This window comes from Dysidea avara, chromosome 3, assembly GCF_963678975.1.
Source record: "Dysidea avara chromosome 3, odDysAvar1.4, whole genome shotgun sequence".
In the NCBI taxonomy this organism is placed as follows: Eukaryota; Metazoa; Porifera; class Demospongiae; order Dictyoceratida; family Dysideidae; genus Dysidea; species Dysidea avara.
Genome location: NC_089274.1, coordinates 33155441 through 33180840, shown reverse-complemented (window position 1 = coordinate 33180840; position 25400 = coordinate 33155441). Strand labels below are relative to the sequence as shown.

Genomic DNA, 25400 nt, shown 5'->3' with positions numbered 1-25400 from the left:
GCAGCAAAAAAATCACCCTGTGGAGTACAAACAAATCACCCTGTGGGGAGTTCAGCTACAAGCAAGTCACCTTGTAGACAGCTCAGCTACAGCAAGTCATTCTGAAGAGAGTCTAGCTACATTGGAAGTCACTCTGCATACAAACAAGTTACCTTGTAGAAATTTCTGCTACAACCTAGGGAGTCTACTTGTTGGGAGAGGGCATGTGATAATTTTTATACAGTATTAATTTTTGTAGAAAAAATGCATCATTACAAAAAAATATCCACAGAATTTCTCTTACTGTCTCCTCCTTTGTGCAGAAAAGAAAAAGCAAGTAAAAGAAACTCCAAAGCTGGCCAAAGACTGGCTTGGAGTATACAAATACGTACAAAAAGAAGCGATGTCTATACAAAGCAGCTAAGCTGTGAAAAAAGGGTGCAGCCCTCAAAAAGCCTGGGTGAAAAAAGATGTAAAATTAAAAGTGGCAGCCAAGAAATGACTGTGATGGTAGTAGGTTAATGGCAAAAATTTTAATAACGATAATTCGAATTTGGTGCCCTTCTCCAAGATTCGGTACCAAATTCACCCAAATTATCATTATTAAAATTTTTGCCATTAACCTACCATCACAGTCATTTCTTGGCTGCCACCTTTGATTTCACATCTTTTTTCACCCAGGCTTTTTGGAGGTCCGCACCCTTTTTTCACAGCTTGACTGTTTTAGTCTAGATTTAAATTACAGTAGGAGTATAAATAATGAAGCAGAGTAAGTCACCTACACATGCAGCACTATAATTATAGTGGACATTAAACCCCTACATACTTCAGCCTTATACAAGCTAGAACCATGACTAAAGTATTGATTAAATGTTCAAAAAAATAGCAAACACAATAATGGCCTTAAACAAACTATGAACAACCACTGAATGCAGTATAGAGACATGCTTGAGACAGCAGTGGTTCAGTGGTTAAGGTTGATGATGTTAGGTATGGAGGTCCCTGATTCAAACTGTGGTAAGTTTTTTCAAAATTTTTGTGCACCTTTTTACCCAGTGGTGACTGCTCTATTAGAGTATCTCAATCCCATGATTTTACATTTGTTTAGTTTTTGCTTTATAACTTTGTAGCTGTAACTCTATTGCTTTTCAAACCATCAAAACGCACCACTACAATTTTCAGCCTCTGTACACACCAATTTTCAAATTATTCCCATACTCAGTTTACCCTATAACCATGACAAAAGTTTGATCCTTTTACGCAATTAAATGCTTATAATTCCTTGGATATTAACAGATTCACAGCAAACTTGGCACATGAATTCATCTCTACATGCTGTTCATTTGTACCAAAGATCAAGGCAAAAGAGTTACATGTTTGTGTTTTATGGTAATTTTTGTAAAGTGTGCAAAAATAAATCAAAGCCTTCATAGCCCCCCTACAGCTTAAGAAGAAAAAACAAAGAAATTAGATCAAAACTTTGAACACTCATATCTCGCAAATGGCTGATGCAAATTTAATCAAAGTTGCTGTGTGGCCTACCCTACCTGGCGGACAGCTATACTTCAAAAATGGTGCATTTTATTGAAGGGACCATGGAGCTATGTAGAACACACAGAATGTTCTAGAATTTCCATTGGTAGTTTTATGAAATTACACTGCTGTTGGTGACATCTGTAGGGTAGCAAATTATTATGTGTATACCAATACAGTTAGAAGCTATATTGCACTTTGCACGGGAGGATCAAAGTGCTGCCGCGTGTTGTATTTTGCATGGTTATGTGCATTATTGGGCAAATACGTACAGTACACTTGGGCAAATACAGTACAGTTATGCAAAACAGTTATGTAAGAAATGTTACAAAATCAACTCCACTTTCAGACAGCACAATTGATCATTTGCATGATATTGTAAATCACTAAAACTAACCAAACTAATCCTAACAATTTGTTCTACGACTAGAAATAGATTACTTTTGGACAGTTACTGATAGTCTGATCACCAAAAATCGAGTGGTTCGGGCACACTCTGAGCAAGCAGACCAGGAAGTACAATATACCACTTAAAGCACCACCTATGTTTGTGTGTACAAAAAATACTCGAGGCAAACACACCACTCAGCTTTTGTATTAGCCTCTTGACATGCCCCTGTATTTTCCATACATACACACGGCAGTGCTTTAACTACTGTATAAGGTACGGTGTAGAGAAATATTAATATGAGATTAAATACACATAATACAATTATGTATTAGTTAGAGCACGTACTGTAGCAAGTACTATATGAAAATATAGCATGTAAAAGAGTGGATGAGAGACAAATATAGCATGAGGCGAAGGTAAGTGCTATATTTCATCTCAAGTCCACTCTTTTAGTGCTACATTTTTATATAGGCAGTGTTTTAACTTTAAAGAACTTCCAGGAGTTAAACAAAAAAACATGTGGTAAAAATATTTGAGGCTTGCCATCTAATACCAAGCAGCCTTCAGTAAAACAATCAACTTTGCTCTGGTCTGGATAATGATTGGACATACCTTGAAAACCCTCTGGAGTACTTTTTCTTTTGGCTCTGGATGCCTTCTTTTCCAGTTAACCGTCAATATAGCGGAAGCAGGAGCTGGCAAGGAGAGGGGCACAAACAGACTGGTTGGAAGAGTAGATTCTTGTTGTATGATTGGAGCCACAAATAGTCACCTCTTAGCAGTGTCTCATTGTTGATTTTTACCATTTTGGCCTTAACAGATGGTAGTGAAATCTTAAAAGCCGCTGGAAAGGCTACTGGCTTAAATACCAGCAACATGATAATTGTTTTTAGCGACACATAGTACAAATGAAGGTGCTGGGTACAGCTGGTTTGACTTTGGTTACAGATGAATTTGCATTATTAAATAGTAGTTTTTTGAGTTATATAAATAGATTTTGGCCTGACAAGGTTTAGTATTTCAGTCAAAAGAAGTAGCTATGGCTCCTCCACAAAGAGAAGGGGGAGGGGGCATTTGGCCCAAATGGGATTGTTAGGGTCAGATGCCATGTGACTAACCATCTTTTGTCCACGCACAGTGTCATAACTACCTCAGTATAGCATTGCAGTCACCAGTATAGCACTGTGGTTACATATATTACATTGTGGCCATGTACAGATAACACTGTGGTTGTGTAAACTGTTCTGTTTGACAAATATAGCACTAGTTTCACATTGATCTTTCACTCCAAAGTTCTTTATATAATAACACAGAATATTAGGAAAAGTACTCCCAAAACTCTTTATTGGATGTATGTTTAAGGTCTTAAAAAAGAGTCAAAGTTACTGTTTCACTTTGACTTCAAGAATTTTTATATTCTCTATATAGTTATGTAAATTTATATATGAGAAATGTACCTCTTCTACAGACATCATCAGTGCCAGTCCAACTTCCACTGGTCTGACAGGTCCTAGTGTCACTACCAGTTAGTTCATAACCAGTATTACACATGTAGCTACAACTTTCAGTCTCATATCCCACCCCTATTGTGCCAGAAGTACATGATGTTATCTGCCCATTGGCAGGCATTGACAGGTCATCACATCTAACATCTAAAGGGATTGTTATAAGTATTCATAGTAACTAGACAGCAGCAGCTACATACCTAGTGATACTTGAATCAGTGGCTGTCTTCCTTCATCATTGTTAGCACTATTAAGAGAGAAGGTTGTACTACTTCTTCCACTTAAACTGTATGAGTTATATCCTGAAGTTTGAACACTCCACACAGTGTAACGTGGATCAGATGGCTGATAGTAACCAATAATGTCACCTGATTGAAATTCAATTCTGCTACTTCCAGTAAATGCCACATTGGCCAAATAGTAATTGTTCCTTCTGTTAATATCATTTTGACTTAATGTATACTGATCTATTCTGTTGTACACTTGTGAGCCTGCTTCAGGACGCCAGACTTGTATACGAGGATAATCTCCTTCTTCATCGTCATCTTGGTTAAGACTTACCATGTAGCCAGTTATTCTACCATTACAATTAAAATTACTACTTGGAACTATTACTCGATGACCAGTATTAAGTCGATCAGATCCTTGCTGCTGAACATTGACAGTATCAAAACAGCTTTGTCCATCTGTTTTTTAGATAAGATACACACATAATTCAGTTAGTATGTACAAATGCACACAAGACAATTAGTACTTTATGCTACAATTGATTCATGTATGGTTAGGACACACCATGTAGGTGTTTATAAAAGGAAATGCATGAAGCTAATGCATCAAGACACACGGTAGTGTGTCGTTCGGCCCAAGAAGCCGGCGCTCCACATTGTGAGTATATTTACAGGAAGAAAGAAAACGTTATTATCACACCTTTGTATCTCGGTAATCCCTTATCCGATTGGAACCAAATTTGCTACAGAGTTGCTCGCTAGCCAGGGGAGTCTACATTCCAAATTTGAAGAAAATCGCTCCAGCCATTTCCGAGATACGAGCTGCCAAAGTTTCGATTTTTTCTTCGTTTTTTTTCTACTTCGTGTTTTCGCACACTTGCAAAAATTGCTATAAAACGCAAACGCGTACTCCGATCACCTTGAAATTTGGCACACAGAAAAGGAGTCCAAAGGCGAATCCTAGCATCAACTTTGGTGCAAATCCGATGAATGGTTCAGGAGTTATGACCGATTATTCGCGTAAAAAGATCAATTTGTTGTCACGCTACAGGGTAAACCGCTTCATGGAATGAGCTGAAAATTGTTATGTAGATGGAGTAACCATCGTAGGAGTGCCTTTTGGTGGTTTGAAAAGAATCAAGATAATGACCATGGAGATATGACACAAAACCCAACCTGTGTCACAAATACGCGATCGATTTTTATGAATAAAAAAGTATTAGTTTTCACGCCTACTAGGCAAACCGCTTAGAGCAATGAGCTGAAAATCGGTGTATAGCTGGAATAATCTTCATAGAAAGTCCTTGCAGTAGTACAGAAGAATCGGATTACAAACCACTGAGTTATGATTCGAAAGCCAACTCCGTGTAGCAAACGCGAGATCGAGATACTCTAATAGAACAGTCACCCTAATAGAGCATTCGGCTAATTTATTTACTCCATTTAGAATTCTATTACATTACAAGTTATTCTGTAGGGAGTTCAGCTGCAAACATTTAATCTTATAGACAGTTCAGCAAGAAGCAAGTCACCCTGTGGAGAGTTAAGCTACAAATATATCACTGTAGAGATTCAGAACATTACAAGTCACACTGAAGAGAGTTCAGCTATAAACAAGTCATGCACCCTGTAGGGAGTTCAGCTACTATTAAGTCACTCTCTAGAGAATTCAGCTACACAAAAGTCACTGTGGAGAAAGTTCAGCTACAAACAAATTACCCTGTAGAGAGATCAGCTACAAACAAATTACTTGGTAGATAGATCGGCTACAAACAAATCAACCTGCAGAAAGATCAGCTACACACAAATCAACTTGTAGAGAGATCAGCTACAAACAAATCACCCTGTACAGAGATCACCTACAAACTAGACACAATGTAAGGAGTTCAGCTACAAGTAAATCACCCTGTAGAGAGTTCAGCTAAAACAAATCAACCTGCAGAGAGATCAGCTACAAACAAATCACCTTATAGATAGTTCAGCTACAAACAAATTACCCGGTTGAGAGATCAGCTACAAATAAATCAACCTGCAGAGAGATCAGCTACAAACAAATCACCTTATAGAGAGTTCAGCTACAAACAAATTACCCGGTAGATAGATCGGCTACAAACAAATCAACCTGCAGAAAGATCAGCTACACATAAATCAACTTGTAGAGAGATCAGCTACAAACAAATCACCCTGTACAGAGATCACCTACAAACTAGACACAATGTAAGGAGTTCAGCTACAAGTAAATCACCCTGTAGAGAGTTCAACTAAAACAAATCAACCTGCAGAGAGATCAGCTACAAACAAATCACCTTATAGATAGTTCAGCTACAAACAAATTACCCGGTTGAGAGATCAGCTACAAATAAATCAACCTGCAGAGAGATCAGCTACAAACAAATCACCTTATAGAGAGTTCAGCTACAAACAAATTACCCGGTAGATAGATCGGCTACAAACAAATCAACCTGCAGAAAGATCAGCTACACACAAATCAACTTGTAGAGAGATCAGCTACAAACAAATCACCCTGTACAGAGATCACCTACAAACTAGACACAATGTAAGGAGTTCAGCTACAAGTAAATCACCCTGTAGAGAGTTCAGCTAAAACAAATCAACCTGCAGAGAGATCAGCTACAAACAAATCACCTTATAGATAGTTCAGCTACAAACAAATTACCCGATAGAGAGATCAGTTACAAATAAATCAACCTGCAGAGAGATCAGCTACACACAAATCAACTTGTAGAGAGATCAGCTACAAAAAAATCACCCTGTAGAGAGGTGAATTTAGCACGTGGGATCAGACCTGAATAATATGTTAAGCGAGACCTGGATGACCTGATTCGGTTTAACATTGTTACTAAATAAACTATATTTATTGACTTACACATTGCTATATAGTTCGTTGCGAGTAGCTCTCACTGATTGATATCAACAGTGAGTCATGTATGCTTATTTCAAATAGTTTGGTGCAACCAGCGACCACGTGTATTCAAATAGTTTGATGCAATATACACCGGTAGATGGAAGCCGTACTGTAGTCTATTAACACTCAGTAGTAGAACCTTGACTGATGGCTATGGTAAAGAAGGATAAAAGGTAAGACAATAGTGCAAGCATTGTATGTTTATCAATATACCAAAGGTTTTTTCTTAAGCAAGCTAGAAACGTTTCTGCGAAAGAATTAGGGCTGTAGCTGTAGCCATTTTTCCACTACGAATGACTGAAGGCGTCAGCAGGCAGGCAGGCAGGCAGGCAGGCAGGCAGGCAGGCAGGCAGGCAGGCAGGCAGGCAGGCAGGCAGGCAGGCAGGCAGGCAGGCAGGCAGGCAGGCAGGCAGGCAGGCAGGCAGGCAGGCAGGCAGGCAGGCAGGCAGGCAGGCAGGCAGGCAGGCAGGCAGGCAGGCAGGCAGGCAGGCAGGCAGGCAGGCAGGCAGGCAGACAGGCAGGCAGGCAGTAGAAAATTCCATTGACTACAATTTAAAAAAAATTCCGTAGCAACTTGACGGTAACATTTCGGGTCAATCTGAAGACACTTTTGGGCTTGGTTTTACCCAACCAATACTGTCATGTCATTGTGAGGAAAAATCGCGGCAGGTTTTTGGGTTATATTATATCACAGATTGCCCCCACACCTTCGATGTCCTTATTATACAGTACTATCGTACCGTATGATGATTATGATGATGACAATTGGCATGAATAGGTCTTAATAGTAGTGTACTATCCTGCCGATCAGTACTAAAATGGCTATTATATCAGTTTTGATTTGACGGAATACTAGATAAGTTGCAATAGTATTGTATTGCATAATTTCTTTGTAATACACTATATATAAAGCACACATTTTTTGAGGATATCTAATAGAACACACATAGAATGTTTTAGAACAATCATTGGTAGATCTATGAAGTTATGAACTTTTACTATTGAGTAAAATATTAGCTAGAATTTCATTGTATAAAGTAGAAATTAAGTGAGGTAAACTGCCATGATAGCAGTGGCTCATTGGTTAAGGATTAGGGTGTTCAGTGAGGAGGTCCCTGATTCAAACACAGGTGAGTTTTTTCCTGACATTTTTCATGCACCCTTTTACCCCACGGTAACTGTTCTATTAGAGTATCTTGACCTTGCAATTTACAGTTAATTGGTTGTTGCCTTGTAACTCTATAGCTGTCGATACGATTAAACCACAAAAGGTTTTAGCTATGATTGTTAACTTATACGCATACCAGTTTGTAAGTTATTTCCATAATCGGTTCACCCTGTAGGCGTGACAACAAGTTGGTCTTTTTTAATGCAAATAATCATCCATAGCTCTATGACTGTTGATCAGATTTGCACCAAACTTGGTATGTGATTGTACTGTGATACATTCTTAAAGTGTACCAAAGCACAAGAAAATTGAACTACGCATTTGCATTTATAGTGGTTTTTGTAAAGTATGCGAAAAGATTAATCTAAGCCCCCTCCCCCAAAACAAAGAAATTAAGCCAAATTTTGAAGGCTCGTGTTTCACTGTAGTGTTAGGCAATCTTGGTATGTGGGATGCTGAAGTTGGAGGGCGTTTACTCCATAGAAATGATTCCAAATTGAGAAGGGAGCATGGAGCTACATATGTGTGAAGATTGTGTTTTGCTCTTTCCTGTACATATATATATATATATACTCACAGTGTGGAGCGCCAGTTTTCTTGGCCAGGTAAAAATACTTCAAATTGGATGTGCTATGCATTTGGATCTTATCGTATCAGTGCTGGTCACTGTAATGCTCCAATAACAATACGCCTTAACTAGCATTAAGGAACTTTAAAAGGAACCAAGCTTTTCTACCATCCACAAAATCAGGAGTCTTGTGAATTTCAAACTATTTTAATGTTCAAAATATTTCAGCACCTATGAGCCTCACCTCAGACCCCACATCTGTGGCTCACTACCAAATCAGGTAAGCAGCTTTGGTTACATCACTGATACACTGGATAATGTATTAGGGAAATTCACTTGTAGGCAAATGTGCAAAAATGTTTGAATTGGTACTTTTCTTATCCCTAGAACTAAAGAAGTGACATAAAGCACACAATGAACATGACACTGGCTGCATCAAACATGCATTTTATGATGAAAGTTATAGCTATAAAAGTATCACAGAAAATGGTACATTTGTCTTCAATAGAGTTATGCATATTATTATCTGATATGTACATGAGTAAATGTGTATGCACTCACCTCCACAAAGACACCAACATAACAATATTAGTACATATAGACAGCCTCTGAACTTCACTCTAGGCATCTAAAATGCAAATAGCAGTTTTACACATTGTTAAGAACACAGGATATTAAACATTTAGCAGCATTTATTGTGCTCCATACTACAATCAATAAATGGGCTGGCACTGAATATTTATGGCAATGGTACCTTTACAGCTGACCACATGCTATTATAGGAATTAAGTGGCCAACTAAAGTATGTGCAAGAGAACAATAGATTTGATGAGTTAAAGTACACATGTGAAATGCACTGCATTGCAAAAGTTAGAAATTGTAGTTTCCTTATTCAGCCTGCTATACTCATATGAAGTGCTGTATTCAAGTGTCACATGTTTTTATGAATGTGAAAATGGCATCAAATATAAACTACATAATGCATTATTTGAAATATAAATTGCTCTGAATTTGGGAGTACTATATACGTACAAATTTTCAAGGTATGTAATTTTCGCAGATCAACAAACTTCAGTATTTTTGTGGTTTTCTTTTCGAAGATCACACGTTTTCCACTGATTTTACCTATTAGAAAGCATAGCTAGCAATAATTAATTTTCAAGGATGAAAATTTCATGGAAAGCCAAGCAACCTCGCAAATTACATCCCACAAAAATTTGTATGTATATGGTATCTATTCAGTGGACTGGGCAACTGGACTGGACTACTTGAACTCAAGTATTTCTTTTTCTTTTACTGCCAGATGTAACCACAAAATAATCATACAGTACAATAGTATTGTAAGGATCACAAAAGTTTGGGCGTAGCACATGAAAAAACATCATCTAAAAACCAGCCTCACTTTTCCCTGACAACAATGAGGCAGTATTGGTTGGGTAAAGCTAAACCCAAACAAGTCTTCAGATTGACCCGATACGCATTCAACAAGTTGCTATGATTAAAAAAAAAAAAATTAAACGGAATTTTCTGACTGACTGAGTAACTGATGCCTTCAGACAAGCGTAACCCAATAATGGCTAAGGATATGGGCTTGATTTTTTCACTGTTTGACATCGCTTCAGCCAGACACGTGCCTTTTGGCATACCGCAGTATGTACAATGCATTCTTCATGGACTTACCAGTGTCCTCCTTTGTGTCCCATTCACCTTTGCTGACAGCGAAAGGTATTGATTTGGTGGTAGCGTGAGATGGCTTCCCTTCATAACAGAAATCATCCTTATTTTTCATAGTGGCTACTTTTGATTGCAGCAGTGCTATTCGAACAGTTCTTGATTTGTAATGCTGTATAACAGGTTGGACACAACAAAGCGTAATGGATACCTCATTTTTCATTTTTCAAATGATAATTGATATGTGCGTGGCACCATTTCTTTCTTTTGATGCGGTATGCGTGGGTTCACCAGTCACAATAATTTTATTTTACAAAAGAAAGCTAACAAACAAGTGCACAAAAAATTGGAATTTTCAACTAGAGCATAGCACATTGATAAAAAATACTGAAACTACCTGGAGTAGTGCACGATATTAAATCAATAAGAAATGTTGTATCCCTACTGTGCATTTCAATCACGGTATCTGCACAGTAGGGATATAACACTTCTTATTGCTTTAGCGTGACTACTCTAGCTGAAACTTCCAAATTTATTTTGTATACTTGTAGCAATTCAGCATGAGACTTGAAACTTCAAGGGGTGTCACTTCAATAAGTACTCTACTATGATCTGTGGCTTTAGTAATAGCCTGTCAAGATTGATTTTGACCATTAACTTTTGTCAAAATTTGTCTTGACCACTGACTTGATTTTGCAATATTATTTACATGCACTATTCGCACAGCTTTGGCCATCTTGTCAAAACTGCTTGACCATTATCCTTCATGTAATATCAGCCTTGTTCATTGACTTCTGCTTTAATTGTGGCTACAAATCGTAGTACAGTGAAACCTCATTAATAGGGCCACCTCTAGGACCAAGAATTTTGGCTTTAATAATGAGGTGGCTATATTAATGAGGTCATGAAATACGTGTTAGCTGTATTTGGGACCCACAAAAGGTGGCCATTATAACAAGGTGGTCTTATTAAAGAGGTGGCCACTAAGTGAGGTTTCACTGTATAGTGACTATGGGAGTGTCAATCCCTTGAACTTGCACATTATTTGCGAAACCTCAGTCTAGTTCATCAAAGATGATTTGCCTACTGCATGGATAGCACTTATACAAGCACTGAGCATTATTCATCTGTCCATCTTCTCAAGGCTTCTTTTGTAAAGAAAAGCACTTTTGCAGTCATTTATTGTACCATATAAATATTTTACATAATCTACTGTATCGCATATTAATTTGATTTGGTAGCTTGCAATGCTTGTAAATTGCAATCAATGTACAGTAAATGCAGTTTTTCACACAGACATGTGTAAACTTACCTGCCTGTATGTGCATTGGAAGCAATTCTCTGGCTAACTGTTGACAGTATTTTTTGATATAGTTATGAATTCCTATTTATTAAATAAACCACTAAACTAGGTACAGTTGGCTGTATGTGCCTCTGACATATACAAAAATAAAAAGACAGTGAGAAACCCCAAACATGTGTAAACAAAGTGATGGGATTTGAAAAAATGTTTAAGCAAATGTTTAAGTGGGTCCATGCAGTGTGAACCAGTCCAGTAGTCCAGTCCAGTGAATGAATATACCCTCTAAACTTGTGGAATATATGTGCTGGTACAAATAAGACATAATATTGTTGTGTCACACTTTAAACCTTCAAGTGTTGCTTAGGGCATTGATTACTAATCTCAGAAATATATTTTTTATTGGGTTGAAATTAGTTACTTTGGCATGGACAGTGCTTTAAAACTGAAAAAGGTACATTTTTTCTCCAGAGCTTTAAAGGAAAATGGTACAATTGAATTAGGAAGCCAGGGGTGGATCTAGAAATTTTCATAGAGGGTTTCTGGTTCTCTGGAATTGCAACTTCAGCCCAGCTGCAAGTTGAAGACCAAAAAAAAAAAAAGGTCGCAAACGCTGTGAAGGTGACTTCAGAGGTAAAAGTATGAAGTTTTGCCAATAGAAAAAAAGCCATAATACAACACAGTATGTATAACTCTCTGTAATTTTTATCACCCAGACGAATCGTAGGGGCGCGCGCTATTTCAGAGAGGGGTTTCTGGAAACCTCAGAAACCTCCTAAAACTGCCCCTGGAAGCCATCTAGTAACCTGGACTGTTCTTGAAACTGTAGTTGCTTCTAGTTGCAAGTTTGTACATGTAATGAGAATCCACGCAAAAACAGCCAAGCTGTCTAAAAAGGGTGCGGCCTTCAAAAAGATTAATAGTTGGTAACTTATAAAGGTAAACAACTAAAGTGGACGTGTTACAATGGTGCAACAATACCTAAGATGGAGTTGTGGTTTCAATTATGGCCTTGTTATGAGGACTTTGAAGTGGTTTATACTTTTGAGTATGTGACACAACCATCAGAAATATTAAATGTCGTGTAGCTGAAAATTGCTAACGCAAGCAAAGTAACTACACACTTTAAAAGTAAGCACCAGTCCATCTGACAATGCATTTTTAATAGTTTCGAAAAATTCTGCATACATTACAAGGCTTTAAAAGATTACAAGAATTTTTTAATTTAAAAATCTTGGATACTAGAATACCTACTATTAGTGTAGTACTCATCGAAATGTTAGTGCAGGTGGAAAGCTTACTGCCAATAATTTTAAACCACCACATCTGTTTGCTCTATTCATAGTCTGAATGCCCTTTTAGGAAATTCAATCTGAGATACAAGGATTAGCTACCTTGTGAGCTAACAACCACCATCTAAATCGTATTTTAGTACTAACATGAAAGCTTTCACAGAAAGCCTCAAGCTTTGTGGCTTAATTATAAGTAACAATGATACGTAGTATTGACACTCAATGCAGCTGATCAGACATGACGCAATTGGAGGATGGAAAACTAATTTTCATTTGGACTGGTTTTAACATTCCACTTCTTTCCTTTCTAGCAGGAGGCAGAGACTGTAGGAGGTGTTTACCATGAGCCAAGAAATATAAGCAAAAATCTTTAACTAAAGTCAAATGCCTAGAAGGGTTTGAAAAAATTCAACCTCAGCATAACTCAATCCGCAAGTCACCCAGATACACAGAGGCGGAGGAGGTGAAAAGGTTGGGAGGGCTCAAAATTATTTGGGCTTGTTCGTGGTTGCAATGACTCGTAGACTCAGCATCCTCCTTTTAGGAGGGTCTAGGAACATGTTTCCCCCCCCCCCACACAGAATAATTTAGGTGCTACAAGATTAAATATGGCGGCACTTTTTGCAAAAGTATATATATTAATAATTGTAAAACTCACAAAAATTTGAGTATAAATACAATATCTTAGGATTAGTAATTTCTGCTCACAAAATATAGTCGGAAAAAATGTGTTTTAAATTCAGTTAGTGTACAATCAATAGTAATTGGCAATTCGTTCCACAAATTTATCGATACAGTATTAAATTTATAAGAATCAACAGTGAAGTGGGATAGATTAAGTTTATGTTCATTTCCTTGTGTGCCTGATCTGTTATTAATGGAAATGTAGCTGGGTAAGGAGAGTTCCACTAATTTATGTACAATCTCAATAACCTCATTTTAGTACGCACGTACGAAATAGATTTTAGACCCAGAGTTGAGCATACGCGAGACACTACTTGTCCTTCGGTAGTCTTTAAAAATAAAACGAGCTGCTCGTTTTTGAATTCTTTCAAGTTTGTTAATATAATATTGAGTATGGGGAGACCATACTGTTGCTACATAGTTCAAAATTGGTTCGACATATATCTTATAAGCATCAAGTTTTACTCTTCGATTACACTAATTCAAATTCCTACATAAAAAGGAGAGGGTCTGATTTGCCTTCTGACAAACTGAATCCACATGATGATTAAATGTTGATTTGTTATCAAAGATAACACCCAAATACCTAGCTTTAGTAGCAGGGCTAAGCTTTTGATTGTCCAGAAAAATATTCAGTGGTACGTAAAAATATTATGCTTTAATGCAACTCATAGCACCATTCATTTATCAATGTTGAAATACATACCCCAGTATTGTCAATTAAAGTCTTTAGGTATGACATACATACAATGACTCCTTCCACTATATGATATATTGCTGCCAGTTTGGAAACTATGACAATAGTAATCACGTGATACACTCATGACGCCACACAAGGTAATTATGGGAAGAGCTCTGAAAGTTGGGAGGGCTCTAGCACCTCTAGTCCCCCTTCCCGTCTCTACTGGCCAAGCACCACACTCAGTGGTCAAACCAGGGAGGCAAGCTAAGTAGAGGATCAGTTAGGCACTGGGAGGCGAACACTGGAGCTGTTCTTTGACTTCAATATTATAATAGAACCATCCCATTTCCAATACACCCATTAGGTTCTTCACCACTACATGGTTCAATGGTCACATAGTTAAAAGTTCAATGGTCACATGGTTAAAAGTTCAATGGTCACATGGTTAAAAGTTCAATGGTTAAAAGTTCAATGTTGACGTCAATGTCAAAAAGTTCTTCACCAACACTGACTGTGGGTAAATAATCAACCTCAAGAAGCAGACCGCATGGACTACCACTCATTGTTAATACATTTAGATATGTCTAATTATAAATTATGTAGCTATAGCCATGCCCATGCAGTAGCTAATGAGTATGCTATTCAGTAGTTCATAGGCTTTTTTTGTGCAGATGGATCTGTGGAAGTTTTCCTACAGCCAGAATACACGTACAGCAATTACTAGCTATACCCAGATGCAAGTATGCGTCACTGCATTAGGGTGGGGCAAATAGCCCAATTGTACAACAACTTACGACACAGAGCCCGGGGGCATGAAGCGAGCCAAGTTTGGCGCAATGGCACTGGTTATACTTCATCAGTGCAAACGCTGCATAGATTATTCCCATCTATGATTTACGGCATGCAAAACAATGTCCGTGATTTAATCACATACACTCATAGGAATGATCGTACCATGAAGCGCTTACCCTTTTCTGAATCCCTGGAGTGGTGGACTGAGAGTTGACCGGCGATATAGCTGCGTACTTATCTCCAAACGAACACACGTACAGTACCTGTTCACACCCCACCGAGTGTCTTGTGTGACTATTTTTGGAATTCGATACATCATGTGATTAGTGCCCGCAAATCTTGTTAAGGTATAAAGTTAGCCCACAACTTGGTCCACTGACTAACCAACCTCAAACCTCATAGCCATAACAGCATAAGAATGCAAATTCGTCACAGTGATAGGTTAAAATTCACGTGATTTCCATGGAGACGCAATGTTCATCGATGACGGATTCATTTGAGTGTCGTTACCGTGTTTTTCAGGTTTCTTGCGAAAATCAAAGCACAAACACGTGATCTGTAATTCAAATATTTCGAACTTGCAAGCCATTTAAAGTGAATATTCGCACCTTTTGCCGATCATTGTACATGTTCAAGTATGCTGCAAGTTATGTAAGCCTTGCTAGTTCGAAGCACGGATCACGTGTTTGATCACGTTAATGCTTTGATCTTCGCCAGAAGCCTGAAAAACTCGGTACTGAGGATTTCCAATCTTTGCAACGGATAGTTATACAATCCGGAACGAAACGGTGAAACGAAATCAACTAGACTGTGCGCATGCGTAACTGTACTTTGTGAGGGATAGAATAAGTCATCAATAACCGGACGATCCTTTTCCCGGACACCTGTAGTTGCCAAACGGATAAACCGATCAGTCTAAAATTTGGAGCGTATAAAGGTCTAGGCTAAAGTACTTCGAATATAAAATTTCAGCCCGAAGGCTTGAAGCAGCTAGGAATACGAAGCCAATATATCTGTCCGGAAAAACAATCAATAACCGGACAAAGCGATCAATAATCCGGACAGTGGCCCTGAACTCAGTAACTACAGCTCCGATTTCCGCCAAACCCTAGGGCATGTAACATCAGTCTATGGTCATGTGTTGATAAAAATTTGGAGTCACAGCTATGGAGAAGAACCATCAGTATTATTGATTACACAAACAATTACAATCAAATGTCCTCGGACACATGCTACCACAAAAATAGGGCATAAAAAGCCCCACAGGTGGGCATGGCAAGGAGTATAATTAACAAAAAACAAAACACACACACAATTAATAATGAAAAATGTCTTGCCAACATAATGTTCAAAAGTCCACACACCATTCTTGGCAGCTCTTCGCCATAAATATTCTCCTAGAAGAGGATATTGAAATTGCCGCTGCTAAATCAAAGATTCTCTTACATTGAGATTTTAACATAAATAGTGAAATTATTTTGAATGAAGTTCACACAGTTCCGAAAAGAAGATAATGAACTTGGCAGATAGTGACCCAATACACTCATCTCAATTTGTGTCATAAAAGTTAACAATGCCAAGGCGATCTAGCTCAGACAAAAGTAGTTGATATTCTTCCTTTTTAAGTTTACGGTCTCTTGTTTGGTTTTGAAGATACGGCTCGTTGATTTCAGCGTGTTTCGTTGACCTACTATTTCCGGACACCGCTATTCTTTGGTTTTTGGGAAGCCAACGCATTTACAAGATCTTCACAGCCACTCAAATGATGGAAACAGTTGCTGTGAACATTGTGCTACTGCTGTTTGATGAACTTTGATCCTAGTCTCGCGTGGCCAGACCCTTTCCGCGTGGCCGCTTATCGATTAGAGATTATAAGCGGCGCGCTACGCGAGACTAGTTTGATCCAGGTATAGTCCGTTTTGTCTGCAGCAACTCCTTACATGCCATTAACTAATGTTTTCGAGCAGATGGGTCTAGTATACACTACATTTAATAACATGCCCATGCAGTCCAGATCTCTGCATGTATGATGGTTTTGAGACGTCTTTTATGGTTTAATGATGTAAAGGGTACAATATAAAAGAACTTTCTTCAATAATAGCAGGGGTGCTAGCTGGTTTATCCGGGGTGGGGTAAAAGCGGGACGGGGACGGGGACGAAAGGGGGTAAAAGCGGGACGGGGATGGGGACCAAAGTGACTTTAGAGTTAGATCACTGTACGGGGTTACCTAAATCTAGTTCTGCCTCCATAGCCACTCATTAAAATAGCAACAGAAGAATATCTGCTTCTCAGCAAATATTCTTCTGTTGCTATTTTAATGAGTGGACAGCTAACCTGTTTCAAGTTGAAGTTAATAAACCTGTTTTGTAAGTTTAGTTTTTGTAAATACTCTTTGCCGTGCCTGTGTACTGTCCTGTGTACTGTCCTCATTTTCGGTCAGTTGTGCGGTCGCATGTTGTCCGAGGATTGACTTGCATTTACTTTGTAGTTGTTTCATCATAATTTGATGGTGTTTAATAAAAATATCCTATAATACTATTCATTGAAGTCTTGATACGATATAACTTTTTTTATAGTCAAACAAATTACCAGACCACATTGTAAACTCCCCATCTCTTGATCAGTTTTACTTGTACTTATTAAATACTGTATTATGATTTTATGTAGCTAATGTATTTTTGATCTATATATATGTATTGTATCCTTCAAAGTGAAGTTGTATTGCAGTAATGGTAAATAATAATGACCCTCATATAGCTAGAGGGGAGCCTATGTGATTTGATCCTGATTATAACCTTTTCTCCATACATTAATGATACTGCCTAGAAATTAATACCAGTTTTCCACCATGTATACAGGTTATACATACCACAAAATACAGCTATACATGGATAAAACAACAATAATAAACAGGATGTGATACCATGTGAACACAGACTGTTGGGTACACTTGAAAATTTCGAAGAAAATTTTGGGGCTCTCCCTTACGATCTTTCAGTTGCAGCTGGAAACATAGTTGGTATGTGTTGTAAATACCATCATGTGAAATCCGGAACTGGCAATTCTCATCTTTCTGGAAGTTTTTGATTTGATTCTGGTCTCTAGGTGTGTTGATGACATGTCTAGGTCCACCTTCATCTTCATTGACTAACTGTTGATAAACTTTCTGTGCTGACATCATTGGTCCTTTATTAGTAACCTGCAAAATTTTGAACATAATAGGCAGGTCCCTAACTATTTCATGCTTAACTATTACACTATACCTTTTCCTTAATGTGAGGTGCTGACCGTACAAATGGTTTGGTACTTTTCTTGCTGTTCCGGTGTGCACATGGTACAAATGCATTGTGATCTCCCAGATAGTGAATTAAATAGCTTGAGCCAATACCCCAATATTCCAACCGCTTGAAGGAGTTATCACCAGTTTGCTTTTCTATCCCTGCTACATCAATAGCTCCAGTCTTCTTCTTCACAGAATAATTCCCACGGTCAAAAGTCCTAGTGCCTTTATGGACCCATCTATATTGGTCACATCTGTGTAGATAAAGAGGTAATTTTAGCACAGTATAATATACACAAACAATATAGGTATAGGCAAGAGTTAATAATAACTCTTGATATAATTCTATATGTTCATGATTGCATAGCTCACTATACCTTAGCTTCTTTTTGTTGCTCTCCCATTGAGATTCATCTGGGCCTAAATCAAACAATATCAGTGTTCTTCCTCGGGGTTGCACGGGTGGCTTGACAGAGGTGTTCAAAAAATCTTTGTAGTTGGTTCCAGCTCCTTCTAAATAGGATACAATCTCCTCCATTTCGAGGGCACCATTGGCATCATTTGAAATCACTGTGCAGTCATCTGTGTCGTGATTCAAGCCATCTTCTGAGTCATCCATAAAGAGATTAGTCTCAGCAGATACTAAGTAGCTCAAACTGATTTAAGTCACCGTTACAATAAGTCTGTCTTGTAAGTTTCAGTATAATGTAGCTAAATCTCTCAAGCTTTATTATAAATAGCACCTCTGAAGTAAAGAATGCTGCTCTCAGCTATGGCTTATTGCAGAAATCTCTCAGTGACACGTGAGCACAGCTACGTCAACATGGCTTCGTCCCCATCCCGCTTTTACCCCCTTTCGTCCCGGTCCCCGTCCCGGTTCCCGTCCCGCTTTTACCCCACCCCGTTTATCCCACCATTATAGTCAAAGAGTTCAACCTCTATACAGTGATACATCAATAACTGGATGATCTTTTTCCGGACACCTGTAGTTCTCAAATGGCTGAACCGATCAGTCTGGTATTTGGGATGTATAAGGTCTTAGCTGAAGTACTTTTACGTTCCAAATTACTGTGCATAAATTTGCAACCAAAGTCACTTGGAAAGAACCTGTGGATATACATGAACACCTAAGGCCATCATTATTATATTGCTTGTTTCCTGTCACCCAACAGAACAAAAACTGATGCGGGCAGGAGGTGATATTGATTATTAATTATACACTTAACTCTTGTTATTTCAGTATCTGACTGCTCTATTAGAGTATCTTGATCTTGAAGGCTGCCAGGGCTGTACACCAATGCACCTTGTTAAACAACAGTGGAGGAACTTCCAACCTTCTGCTATGTTTTCATGCACAGATAATGCATTTACCTTAAAACTTAATAACTCTGTGCCTCCTACTATCATGAAATAGTGCATTCACGTGATCTATAATCAAACAATTAAAATTTGGTGCAGCTACCTAAAAAAATGATCTGGGTGGAAGGAATATAATAATGATGGCCTAACTATAGACAAGATCGGATATCAAATCAGGTAACAAGAGTAGATGGATAAATAGCTACATAAACTTGTAGCCAGTGTCAGTTGGAAGGAACCTGTGGAGAGCCAAAACCATACTAGATCCAGGGGCAGATCCAGAGTCTGGAAAGAGGGGGGCACCTTGCTGAAAAAAGTTGAAGAGCAAAAAAAAAAGGTCAAAACAATAATAGCTAGTTATCCTTTACCAAATATATTATATCACGTATGTTATATAAAATCCTATTTATAGCTTCATAAGTAAGCTGCACTGCCTCAGGAACATTGTGACTGCTTTATGGAATAATTGACTGCTCTATTAGAGTATCTCGATCTTGTATGCAATTTCTTGAAGGGGGGGGGGGGGGGGGGGGGGGGCATTTGCCCCAAATGCCCCATCCTGGATCCGCCATTGAGATCACAATCAGGTATATAATCAATCAACCATTATGGTCAAAGTATATACTTCAAATATGAAGTTGGCATCTCTAAAAAATCTCAATTTAGGTATTGTGTCTTGGCCTACAGCAAATATGCCAGCAAAATAAATAGGCTAGAGTGCTATGCCAGCATATTATGTGGATATATTTCAACACCTTGAAAACAGATTAATACTCTCTAATAGAGCAATCAGTGGAAAATACAAACTGCAACAGAAAAATGCCTCCTACACTCTAGAACAGTCCCTTTACAATTAAATGCCCTAATAGGCCATTTCACTGCTTAAAATGTTTCTGCATATTTGACTCTGGCTTAATTGCATCTCTTCCCTTCAAAGTATATTGTGTGCATGGTGTGAAATGATGGTTGTCATAGTTTGCAGTCAAATCATATACCATCTGCCTTTATTTTATTAATGTCATTATAAACTAACTACCTGTAGTGGCCAGCCACATAACTTATTTTGAGCAACTAAAGTGCTCCCTCTATATTCAACCTCATCAGTATGAAGACATGTTCAGATAATCAAAAAGTTTGGATAGTCAAAGCCCATTCATTTATATACAGAGCCCTGTCCAAATACTCTAATAGAACATCCGTATTGGACAAAATATTCTAATAGAGCAATCATTTCTACTGTTTGGATATCCAAGTGTTCGGATAATAGAGGTTTGAATAACCGAGGGAGCACTGCATGTAGTTGAGGTATTGTAGAAGTTCCGACTTCATCAGTCTATCAATAACACAGGGTTCAGCTGTACAGATGTCAACACACCGAAATAAAATTATGAGAGCTAAAATTTAATTAAGATCATCTTCATCAAGATCATCTTCATAGCATGTATACTTCTTTGGTTATAATGGCATGTATACACAACAACTTAGGATATCCACCACAGTGTGTACCTGTTCTTGTAAGTAGCTGTCTTTTCCTATCTTACAAAACAGTGGCTAAATCAATTCCTTGAATTACAATTGAAATGTTTTTAAAACTGGACCCTGCACTAAACAGCATCACCTAAACATTAAAATTCTAATTATTTCATGTGTGACATTATGAGTGATTTTCTCACAAAGTGAGCTAAGAACTTCGTATCAGGTAGTAAATTATAGACAAGCTTTTTAATTTAAATATTTTGTTGAAAAGTTTAGTGGCATCTTTGTTTAGGAATGATTTGAAGTACCGCTTAAAAGTAAATATCCAATTTAGTGTGTACTTAAAAGGCAGATAAGCAGTTGGTGCAAAGTTAATCAAAATGTAACAGTACTGCACAAGCCCATGCTAGGTATTTGCGTCAACTATAAGTTGTTGTAGTTGTAAGATCCTGCAATTGTGTCAAATTGAAAATATGATTTCCTGATTAGCAGTAGGTGTACATCTGCCATCTGAGACTATAGAGCCTTTTGTTTACATGCAGACTGCATGTAGTTATAAGTCAGTAGACTTTTATTAGTCCACTTCATTAAGGATTTTAGAGCTACTGTTGGTAATTGGTTCAAGTAATTGGTTGTTTGCTATTGATAAAATACATGTACATTTGCTCTGTAGTCTTATATTAGGTAGGAACAAGACGCATTAAACAATAAGGCAACACACTGTGCAGAAATTTAATAAACCCACATGTTAATGCACTGTAGGACAATCTGCTTGAAAGACAAATGCACTATACAGATTTGAATTTTAAGCAGCTAGGGTGCTAGTATATCCCATGCAGCATTTCAGTGACATTGCGATGTTCATACATCAATTAAGTGGCTATGGAGATCATGAATATGCATTATTCCAAAGAATAACAGTGTCCGGAAATTAGTATATATATGAATCATGTTAATTTTAGCGTACTGTATCTCATTCTCATAGTTGAAACTCCAGACTTTCATTAACATATGATATGACCATAGACTGATGTTGCAGACTTCAACATACGACAATAGACTGATGTGTTACATGCCCTAGAGTTTCAGGGAAATCAGAGTTTTTGTTACAGACTTCAGGGCCACTATCTGGATTATTGATTGTTTTGTCCAGTTATTGGTTGTTTTTCTATACATATGTGCGTCATACTTCAAATGTGTTCTGGCTGATATTCTGCATTCGAAATACTTTAGCCAAGACCTTGTAGGTACAAATACCAGACTGATTAGTTCAGCCATACGACAGCTATACAGATGTCTGGAGAAAGATTGTCTAGTTAGCTATTGATGTATCACTCTATAAAGGTTGAGCACTTTTGACTATAATGTTTAAATGGTGAGATAAACCAGCTAGCATCCCTGCTAACTGAAGAACGTTCTTTCATATTGTACCCTTTACATCATTAAACTATAAAAAGACGTCTCAATACCATCATACATGCAGAGATCTGGACTGCATGGGCATGTTAATGTACTGTATACTAGGCCCATCTGCTCGAAAACATTAGTTAATGGCATGGCATGTAAGGAGTTGCTGCAGACAAAACGGACTATACCTGGATCAAACAGCAGTAGCACAATGTTCACAGCAACTGTTTCCATCATTTGAGTGGCTGTGGAGATCTTGTAAATGCGTTGGCTTCCCAAAAACCAAAGAATAGCGGTGTCCGGAAATAGTAGGTCAACGAAACACGCTGAATTCAACGAGCCGTATCTTCAAAACCAAACATAGCTGTGACTCCAAATTTTTATCAACACACGACCATAGACTGATGTTACATGCCCTAGGGTTTGGCGGAAATCGGAGCTGTAGTTACTGAGTTCAGGGCCACTGTCCGGATTATTGATCGCTTTGTCCGGTTATTCCGGACAGATATATTGGCTTCGTATTCCTAGCGTTCGGGCTGAAATTTTATATTCGAAGTACTTAGCCTAGACCTTTACACGCTCCAAATTTTAGACTGATCGGTTTATCCGTTTGGCAACTGCAGGTGTCCGGGAAAAGGATCGTCCGGTTATTGATTTTTTTTTTCCCGGGCTGGATGGACTGCCCTTGCCTACCACCCCCAGCACAAAAAAAGCACGTGCTGGACAACTGAATAAAAAGGACCAGCTGCAGATTGCTAAAAGTTTAAAAGTCCCTGTGCTCATCAATGCGGCCCATCTCAGGAGAGGCTCAGAGGCATCAGAGGAGCGATGCGAGATGGACTGCCTACTTCCACGTATGCACATTGTAGCTGACCGAAGTAGAGAAAAAGACAATGTGCATCGGATAAAAGCCAGAGTCTGACTGTAACTAGTAGAGCCGCGGCGAGATAGATGGTCAGCCAAACGACGGTAGAAAACTATTGCCTCCCTTCCCATACCTCCACTGCAGGTGCGTGAATCACCCAAGTGGAATATATTAGTTGTAACATGGGCACTTTGAAATATACGCACTCGGGCGCTTGTGTGTATATTTCAGGCAAATCACTCATGCCCATGTTAGCTACAACTACTATGTATGGCCTGTACAAAAACCCTGGGCATTGGCGGATCCAGGATGGGGCATTTGGGCAAATGCTCCCCCCCCTTCAGCATGTGGAGGAGCCAGCCATATTTCTGATTAAAATAGCTACTAAACTTTATGTCAGGCCAACAATGTAATAAACGCAATGTGTGAAATTTTGCAAATTAAACAAGTTGATGTTGTGCTACTTCTAAAAACCAGGCGCCATGCAGCTAGCTAACTCATCTGGAATAACTATAGACAGTATATACTACTATGAATTAACCAACTATGTATTACTACTTTACAATATGGTAGTTTGGGTTGTGCAATAATATAATTAGCTATTTCTCGTAATTCATGAAATATTCGTAATTCATTCAATTACGTTGCTATGCACTGCTAAGGAAGCGTTTGTTAAATAAACCGCTTTTACCAACATATTACGCACAAACTATCTTCTAAACTGTCTTATAGTGTGACTAACGTGTTTTTTCCCACAAATTCTCTCGACAAAGCCTCAAAGCTGCTCTTCATTTTCGTTCGCGTACGTAAGGGATACGCCCCCTTTCAACTCGAAGCGATAGGCTATTCCTGGCAGTGTACGAGGCCTGCACCGTTGTTTTTCAGTTGCTAAATGCCTGAAAACCTCAAGGGGAAGGTAGTCTGAGGAAAGTCACCACACCCGTATTTCAGTCCGCCGAAAAGAAACCACCTCAGAGCAAAGTTCACCTGTGCAGAAGTTTAATACAGACTTCATTTCACTTTTACTTCTTACGTAAAAGCTGCTTTCACCGTTATTAAACGATTTTGCTCACGTGGGTGCGTACGGACAAACATAGGTAGATAGGTACACACACACACTTTTACGAAAACAATTACAGTAAACCAGGCGCACGCCCACAGCCGGCCTTCAGCCGGCTGTGGGCGTGCGCCTGGTTAAAAAAAAGTTGGGGCATGCCTCCAGACCCCCTAGGTAGCTAGAGCATGCTCATGTGATTCACACACTGTACTAGCTATAACTACTTGTATCAGCCATGCTTTTATTAGCAATTTATTACAAAATTACCTGAAACCAAAGCGAACCAAAATCAAACTAGCTGTGAAATTGTCACCCAGCACCTCCGTCCGTATTAAGCGCCTCTAAAAATAATTATCGTACTGTTGTTTCGGACATTCAGAGCCTTTTAAAAAACTTTTAATACTTCACAACCATTTGAAACAGTGAGACACTACTAAGAGGTAATTATTTGCTGCTTCAAAAATGCAGCACTGAACTAGAGAATCTGGCTCTCCCCAACCACTTACAACTTAGCCTGCTTGTGCCACTCCCCTGCTGGGGTAAAGTTACCAAGTTCACCTTTCATCAAATCATCACCTTCGTTGGAAATAGAGAACTGTTGATTGGTGTTGATTTATGTTGATGAGGGCAAAGCCTTTTTCTCACAAATGATGGGCTGTTACCAAGAGTTATATTATTAACTCTTGCTGTTACTTTACCCAGGGTGTTTGGTGAATGCATTCAAGTTAGACACTCTCCCCATATAAATATTATGTACTCTTGATTGTAGTTATCTTAGACTTGTTTCTTCTTTCTTCAAGGCTAGGTAAATTTAATGATGACATCATTCTTGTTACACTACTAAATCTAGAAAAATTATTTGTAGCAAAATCTGGCTGCTCTCCTTTGGATGGATTCAAGTTGGACGTTCAGCCAAAGTGAGATGTAGAGGAGCCAGTAGAGTCAATTGATGAAAAACGTGAATGAAGTCTCTCTAGTATACATACTAGTAGCTCACCTTTGCATTTAATCCTCAATCCACACGTACATCATTGTGCAAAAAACCAGATAAGTCCACTCAGTATATATACAGCACACCCAAACCAGTATCACGTGATAGTCACTATGATCTGTTCCTAGACCCAGGGCACGTGTTGAGTATCCCCTGAAAACAGATGACCTACGTATTTAAACAGTTACTTTGGTAGCTGCTTGCCAGTATAATATAATCACATGGCATGCAACCCTGTTAGTAACT

General features: G+C 38.4%; 2 protein-coding genes across 2 annotated transcripts in view; both read right to left on the bottom strand.

Annotated features, from left to right (window-relative positions):
* The window catches only part of LOC136250775 (uncharacterized), a 38663-nt gene extending 23582 nt beyond the window's left edge, over window positions 1-15081 (bottom strand). The window contains exons 1-4 of the mRNA XM_066043062.1: window positions 14895-15081; window positions 8859-8925; window positions 3609-4094; window positions 3361-3555 (exon numbers count right to left, since the gene is read on the bottom strand). Of these exons, the coding sequence (XP_065899134.1) occupies window positions 3361-3555; window positions 3609-4094; window positions 8859-8925 (748 nt within the window). The 5' untranslated portion in view covers window positions 14895-15081. The remainder of the gene's footprint in view (window positions 1-3360; window positions 3556-3608; window positions 4095-8858; window positions 8926-14894) is intronic.
* Window positions 15082-17600: 2519 nt separating this feature from the next.
* Window positions 17601-18843, bottom strand: LOC136248468 (uncharacterized). Its single transcript, XM_066040247.1, has 3 exons — window positions 18377-18843; window positions 17983-18253; window positions 17601-17918 (listed from the first exon to the last, which is right to left on the bottom strand). The coding sequence occupies exons 1-3, from the start codon at window positions 18616-18618 to the stop codon at window positions 17601-17603; spliced, it is 831 nt and encodes a 276-aa protein (XP_065896319.1). The 5' UTR covers window positions 18619-18843.
* Between the last annotated feature and the right edge of the window lie 6557 nt (window positions 18844-25400).